The 7,703-nt window shown below is 53.4% G+C and overlaps 2 protein-coding genes across 2 annotated transcripts; one reads left to right on the top strand and one right to left on the bottom strand.

Moving 5' to 3' along the window:
• Positions 1–493: 493 nt before the first annotated feature.
• Positions 494–1,403, bottom strand: GMORB2_1052 (Eukaryotic cytochrome b561; the record flags this gene model as incomplete). The annotated part of the gene is made up of 2 exons (XM_035463034.1): positions 494–1,113; positions 1,238–1,403. 2 exons carry the CDS (start codon positions 1,401–1,403, stop codon positions 494–496), a joined length of 786 nt encoding a protein of 261 aa, XP_035324458.1.
• A 4,008-nt stretch (positions 1,404–5,411) lies between these two features.
• GMORB2_1051 (N-alpha-acetyltransferase 30) lies at positions 5,412–6,413 on the top strand (the record flags this gene model as incomplete). Its single annotated transcript, XM_035463033.1, has 3 exons — positions 5,412–5,826; positions 5,909–6,097; positions 6,262–6,413. The coding sequence occupies 3 exons, from the start codon at positions 5,412–5,414 to the stop codon at positions 6,411–6,413; spliced, it is 756 nt and encodes a 251-aa protein (XP_035324457.1).
• Between the last annotated feature and the right edge of the window lie 1,290 nt (positions 6,414–7,703).

Below are 7,703 nucleotides of genomic sequence, written 5' to 3'. Positions count from 1 at the left end.
CGGGGGTCGAACCCGCAACCTTGAGATGTGTGGATTCTTTCTTGATTCAGCCGAGAAGCGTGAATAAGAGTCTCACGCTCTACCGATTGAGCTAGCCGGGCAGGCTCTGCATTGTTGAAGGCTGACTGGTTTCAGTCCATTTACAAACCATTCCCCCGCAGGTTAGTCACCATTAGACGATATACCCGACACGCACTGATGAGGGTTCAGATTATTATTACTAGGTAGTATCTACCTGTACATGTACGCTAATGGCTCATCGATGACTAGAATCCTCCCTAAGAAAGACGTTGCGTCGACGAGCACTATATCAAAGAAAACGAGCATGGAGGGGGGGGGGGGTGCGTGTGGAGAGACAATTCCATCTTATCCCATTTGTAACATCATAATAAGCGTTGGTCTCAGTAAAAGAGGAGGCCCCAGGAGAAGCAGGAGGGATTTTCAGTCTCCCCCTCGAGAGAGGAGCCACACATGTCATTGTCAGGACTACCGCTCAGATGACAGTCGGCTTCTTACCGGTAAAGCCAAGCTTGTGCTTCCTGACGCGGGGGATCACGCCGACGAGGACGAGAGCGGAGAGGAGCAGGACAGCCCACAGCCTCAGCTTCAGCACGTTCTCGTTGTAGGGGGTGTCTACGGCGGCGGCGACGGTGGCCAGCAGCAGCACGAGGACCAGGTACCCAGCCCACCGGTGGTACCTGTACAGGGACCTGGCCCTGTCGATGCCGCCGTACAGCGAGGGGGCAGCCCACATGGTGAAGCCGAGGGTGTACTGGGCGGCGAGTACGGCCGACGTTGCGACGCCGAGGTACCCGTGGACGGAGTGGAAGTGGAGGCCGTTGTTGGCGAACTTGTTGTACTCAATGACGACGACGCCCGTCGTCAGCGCCACCAGGGCGGCGAGGTTGAGACCCGCGTGGATACGCTGGCCGACGCGCTTCTGGTCGACCGTGTGCGTCGGCTGCAAGACCAGGGCCGACTGCACGAGCAGCAGGATACCCACGGACTGGGCGAGGGGGTGGCCCGAGAAGAGGATCAGGTCCTTTGTCAGGACGCTGGCCCATATCAGGATGAGGAGCAGCCATATGCCAAACTGAGCTAGGACACCGGTTCCTTTTTTTTGGGRGGGGGGGGGGGAGAGAGAGGAAGGGTGTCAGCCTGGAAATGAACGGGAAAGGGTTGTTGTTATTGCCGACGTCGTCGTCGTCGTCGTCGTCGTCGTCAATTTGAGGCATACCTTGGATGAGATTGTATAGATATGATTGTCCCTCTCCCTGTGAGACATCACCCGGTCGGCCGAGGAGAGGCTCCGTCTCGTCCAGGGCTTCCGTGTCGTCGACACTGCTGACAATGGCATCCTCTGGTGGAGGCGGATGATCTGGTATGCCCGTGGCGCTGGCCATGATGGGTATGGTGTTGGTGATGCAATTGTGTGACGAGACGTCTCGGTGGCGGTCGATCAGCGAAATGAAGCCAAATGTCCCTTCCTTTCTTCGCTGAAAACGAACGAGGGGTGTATGGGACAGTTGATTACAGAGCGGTCGGAAGGAGGAGGAGGAGGAGGAGGAGGAGAACTCGGCGTCAGAGTTTCGATGGCCCTCCAGTTGACGGGAATGGTGCAATGACACCCTCCTCCCCCCGGCTGTCGCAAACGCAACTTCCAGCCTATCAGCTGCGGGCATTTTACAATCAACAAGGCAGGGAGGGCCCGGATGTGGGAACTTGGCGACAGGTGCAGCGACGCAGATATACGAAGTGTTATTACTAAGTCATCATCATCATCACTACATGTATGTGTACAGTTTCGCAATCTCTGTACTCATACTGCCAGCCATTTTGCGAAAACGATATCGGATCAGTATCTGTTACGAGTGCCCTACTATCTTGTTGCTGCCGCTCGTTGTCGATGACCGGGTATGCTAAGGAAATAGAAGCTTGAGGTCATACAAGTACATACATTTCGAACTTGACAAATGTATCACCTACCCACCCCTCCCTTTGACCATGCACCTTGGCATCAGCCATTGAGAAGCCACTTGGCAACCAAGCCACATACAGTAATGTATAGGTATACACCGACGCCTCATTCCTACAGCGTATGACGACCAGGCTTTCACGAGGCGGGGGAGAAGAGAGGGCCGTGGTTGCTATTTGTCGTCTCGTTCTTCCTTCTCTTTTCTCTGTTATCAGGTATATATATTTGTCCTTGGTATTGCCACCGTGAAAGTCACGCGATCGCCAACTTAACAACCAGCAACGTCGATGAGACATGTGTATATATACGTACACACACAGTCTCTATGACTGCTGGGGAGAAGATCCATGATTGCCATGACATCACTTCTAGATGCCTGCATGTGCGACATACTTTCCTGACAGGGTCATGATGAAGCCATGTTTGACCGTAGCATAAAGAATGAAAGAAGAAGAGAAAACTTGGAACGATGTCGAGTGGAAGGCGTCATGATCGTCCTATAATCATAGTATAAGTATATGGGCTCATCCCCCCGATGAAACGATCCATCCATCATATGAACATTCAAAGGTACTCTCACACACCAAATTCATCTTGAAAAGCAACTTCTCCTTTTTTTCCCCCGTCTCTTTGGAAACGACAAAAAAAAAACATCATGCCCTTCACCCACCGCCGTCATCATAACCGCACGGCCGGTCCAGCCGTCAACTCGACCCATCACAACTCACGAGGCGGACTCTTCCTCCGTCGTCGGGGCGGCCACGGGGGCCGTAGCGGACGCACTACCCGCGCCGGAGCGACGGCACCCGTAGAAGTCCACCACCACCACCACCATCGCCAACAGCAACGTCATCCTACCATCAAGGACAAGGTTAGCGGTGTCCTGCTCAGGATCAAGGGTAGCCTCACGCATCGTCCTGGTGTCAAGGTATTCACTCTCTCTCTCCGCCGCCCCATACGTACGCACATGCTCGGAGAACTGCTACTGACCATGATATCAAACAGGCCGCCGGTACGCGTCGTATGCACGGGACAGACGGTCGGGCTGTCCACCGTCTTCGATTCTTCTAAGTTGGACGTGGAGAGAGAGAAGAGAACGGCAGGAATAACCAGATTAGGAAAGAGAATGGCCAAGAGTACGAATGACGATGACTTCAGATTGTTATCAACTTTCATTTGCCTCAACGTCCTAGACTTGTATGGCATTTCTTATACCCATGGGCCATACTGGCAATCAGTTTAATCATACCTTGAATCCTTGCGAGAACGTCCCCCTTTTTATGTGGACTCCCTCTCAAATCAACAGTGAACCCCCCCATACGCTCTGCTATAGTCAACACCGCCATTTCCGTGAACGCACATCATCGTACGTCGAGGTTTTTCTTAGGCACCATCAGCGCAACTCGTCCGTATTGTCGGCTGTGGCATCTTTCGGTCGAATAATGTGGACCTTCCTGGATGCGAGCCCATCCTGTCGGCGCTTCTTCCCATATCCCCGCTTAGGTAGAGAAGCTATGGATGGGCTTCTATCCTTGTCAAAAAAGTCGTCCCGATAGTTGGTCCGGGCAGTGTCATCTGTAGGCATGAGCCGGTTCTGGTTCAGAGAAGCGAGCACCGGCCGGGAGCTCCTCGGAGCAGCAGCAGCAGCAGCAGCCCCGGAGAGCCCATCAACTTCACGTTTCCCGGATGACGTGGGTGATTTTCCCGGCATCTGACAGCGCTTGATAGCCTCTTCAATCCTATCCAAGTAGCTCCTGCTCGGGGGGAAAGGATTCCTGTACTCGGATTTACCGTGCAGTCCTGGTTTATTTGGATCATCGTAGATAGTGCGCGGGGTTGACCATCCATCGGGCTCTGCACTCAACATGCTAGATTCGAGATCATCTTCAAAGCCTTCTTCGGTCAGAAAGGGGTCAGCATCGGCGGGGAAATCTGTGCCTCCTCTGGTTGATGAGAGCTCATCTTGTGCTCGATGTAGGGGTTGTGTGTGATGAAGCCTGTCCCATGCTCCGGACACCTTGCCCGCCACGCGAGATATCCCGGAGGTAGCCATCGGCTTTGGTGTCGGAGTTGAGTCCAGCGTCAGCGCCCGCCTTTCGGCTGACGTGGCCCTGTCGTGTCTCTGCATCTGGATAAATTCCGTTGGCGACTCGATAGCCCCTCCGTCACGATTCCTGTCCCTGCTGGTGAACCGGCTTCGAGTCGTGATCCCCGATAGGTGCGTGCTGAAAGATGGCCGACGGTGACTGCTCGAGGACCTCATTCCAGACGGCTGGAATATGGTGGCCAGGGCCTCACAGTCTTGAGGAGGTCCCGTGGATATGGCTTGGGGGGGTCTTCTCCTTTTGGCGAACGAGGGCTGTGAGCCGAATGCCCTTCGCAGCATGGGCACGGAACGGTCGGCTGCACGATTGCCGTTGGCGTCTGGGCTATACAGACTGTGGACGTTTTCCATTGCACCTCGAAACTTCCTTCTTCTGACACTCAAGGCATTCGATATCACCAGATCGGTCGAAGCAAGGAGGAGGCACAAGCACACCACTCAGGAGGGTAACGAGGTTTTTGCAACCTTGGCAAGCGCTCCCCATCTAGGACCGAGGGATTTGACGGGGCGGAAGAGATGCGGTGCAAGATGAAGACATTGTGGTAGAATGGAATGGGAGACGATGAAGGTCGAGTCAGGGTACGAGTTGCCTATGGGCGTCATCGAGGAAGGAGCAAGCCGGCAGCAGGCAAGAGCTCCCATCTTGGGATCTCGGGTGTCTTGCCTCGTTCATTCTGTACCAGTTCGACATCTCCGGCTCCGAAGGTCATCAACAAAGGCTACAGATGTAGTGATTATGACCGTGAGGCATCATGGTCGATATGCTAATGGTAGGATTCATGATGATGAATGGTCCAAGGCGAACAGAATGCCGGAAATGGCACGATATGGAAGATTATGATTGGCTAACCCCCATCAGCAGAGCCCCAGAGTAGTATTGAGCCCGAGAGCCGGCCGCAGCGCTGGCCTGGCATGCAACAGCCTCTCTCTCTCTCTCTCTTAAAAAAAAAAGACCTCCTTGGGAGCGACTTTCCGACAATCACCACACTTCCATCGATCCTCTCCCCAGTCAACTAGAACATCTCACGACCGGGAGAGTACCATCTTCGAAACGAACGACGCTACTCTACGTGCATAACACCGAGCTTGCATCCGTCGCAATCTCGACACGACCCGTTAACTCCATCTCTGCCCGCTTCCCCCGTACGTCCCGACAGGCTGTCGTCATCTACGGTTTTCTTGGTGGTACAAAGCATCACGCAACCAAGATCGAATCCGTGCACCATTTTTTTTTTAAAAAAAAAAAAAAAGAACAACATCATCATCAACAACAACAACACACCGGATACGAAGAAGGGACTGGGACTGTTCCCCCTCCCACAGAGAAGAACCATGTTCAGGGCGGCGCCCAGGCGCGCAGTGTGGGAGGATGTCCTGAGCAAGCTGTTTGCCGGACAGGCCAAGAAGCTCTCATCCTCGGCGGGTGCGTTGCACCAGGGCGCGGCGGCGCAGCGCGCAACCCTCGGCGGCGGGTCACGCTACGCCACGTCGCGACCTTTTGCTACGGCGAGACAGACAATCTTCCGCGGACGGCAGCAGCAGCAGCAGCAGGCAAAGCGCTGGTTCCGCTCATCGGCATGGAGGGCAGGCGCCCAGGCGGGCCAAGAGGGGCTCAGCATGGGCCAGAAGCTCAAGAAGCTGACCAAGGACTACGGAAAGGCGGCGGTAGTGGTGTACTTCATGCTGAGTGCGATTGACCTGTCCCTGTTTTACCTGCTTGTCAGGATGGCGGGGACGGATCGGATCGGTAAGTCTGACATGGCTAGGTCTTCCGTTGCATGGCAGGTGTTCGTGGTGTGCGATCTGCGGACGCTGACTCTGTGGTATAGGCCGGGTCGAGGAGGCTATCGTGTCGGTCATTCCGGAACCGATCCGCGTCAAGACGGGCCAGGCCTGGGCCGCCATCAAGTCCGTCCTGAAGAAGGATGACGGCGAGACGGAGAAGAAGGAGGGAGCCGGTGAGGACACGACGGTACTGGGCGTCGAGACGGCGACGGAGGGTCACAGGGAAGAAGCCAGTATGTTTCTGCACCACCACTCTCATCTCCATCTGGCCCTGCCTCGGGATGTTTTCTCCATCTCCCTCTGTCCCTCGTAGGGTACCGGCTCGGGATGAGGGAGGCATCTCTCGTTCACATGCATGCAGTCGATGAAACGGGCACTAATCGTCCAACGCAAGCAGGTCTGGCCACGCAGTTTGCCCTGGCGTACGCCCTGCACAAGAGCATCATCTTTCTGAGGATCCCGCTCACGGCGGTCGTGACGCCCAAGGTTGTCAAGACTCTCGCGTCTTGGGGGTGGAACATTGGCAAGTCTCTCAAGAAGACTTCCTGAAACGATGGACCAAACTCTGCAAAAGTCGAACGGTACCAGTGGGGCCGGAGCATCTGCTGAACAGCAGCAGTTGAACAGCGTCCCACGAATCTCTCGGTTCTACCCATCTAACACACTCCCCACTCCTGTGCAAACACACCTGAAAAAAAAAAGGCACGTGTATACATTGTAATAATATAACAGCAAAGACATACAAAAATGATAATAATAAAAAAGTTGGGAGCGTGCATCACCGGGAAAGACAGGTAGAGAGAGAGAGTGTGTGGGCATGTGCACTAGGTTAAAAGGGTTGCTTACGAGGGAGTCATTTTCTTGCAGAGGATAGAATACGGAGTATGTTTTTTTATTCTTATTTTTTTATTCTTTTAACTCTCCTCTTGGCATTTATATGGTATCAGTCGTGTAATTTGTAATTTCACCCGTAAGCAAGGAAGGTGAAGCGAAGCAGTACTTGTATAGCATCAACACGCAAGGTGCTCCTGGTTTTCTCAAAGTAGTAGATGCAGTACACATCATCTACTGCCATCAGACCAATGTAAATTACTCGCGAGACAATGCTCACAGCATGTAGACTGTAGTCATGTACGGATATGATTCATATGCTGGTGGTATCAGACGGTAAAAGTACCTCCTTGGTAGTAAAATTTGATCGTGATACCGACAGTAGCTACTACGTCATCAGTCGAGCTAGCCCACCCCCCTCGGTGTTTTGCTTGAGAGAGAATTACATGAGTAAATATATAAGATAGATACGATATACATGTACATATACATGTATGTATAATATAAAAGTCTGTATGCTAGCAGTCAGTTGCCGGATAAGACTTGCCGGGCAAGAGTTTTTGTGCCCGTTTGAGGTGCTTGGCGGTACTGCCTCCACTGCCACTACTATACCTTGCCATGATTTTAATACTGCACATGGTGTGTGGATGACTCCTACTCCTCGTGGATGATTTACGGTGATTTACGGTTACGAGTAAGAGCTTCTGGAAAGAGTGCTCACTTTTCTGCTCCTCTCTAATGCTATATATTCTAAGGGGGGGGGGGGGGGGAGAGAAAAAAAGACAGGACTGTCGTGGCAGACGTCATTGGGGGGAGGGGGGAAGAAGGAGAGGGGATGTTTGTTCCGAAATTTAGAGTTTGGCGATGCATCATCAACTGAACGGATCCCGCCCCACGGCGTCTTCTCTCGTGAGGGGGGGGGCCCTTTTGACAGCGAGCGGAATGACGGCAAGGAGGTTTTTGTCACCAAGCTCGAGAGGCAAGAGAGGACTCCAGATGCTCTAGTAG

This window comes from Geosmithia morbida (assembly GCF_012550715.1).
Source record: "Geosmithia morbida isolate 1262 chromosome Unknown scaffold_1, whole genome shotgun sequence".
NCBI classification, from domain to species: Eukaryota; Fungi; Ascomycota; class Sordariomycetes; order Hypocreales; family Bionectriaceae; genus Geosmithia; species Geosmithia morbida.
This window is presented reverse-complemented; position numbering and strand designations above follow the sequence as displayed.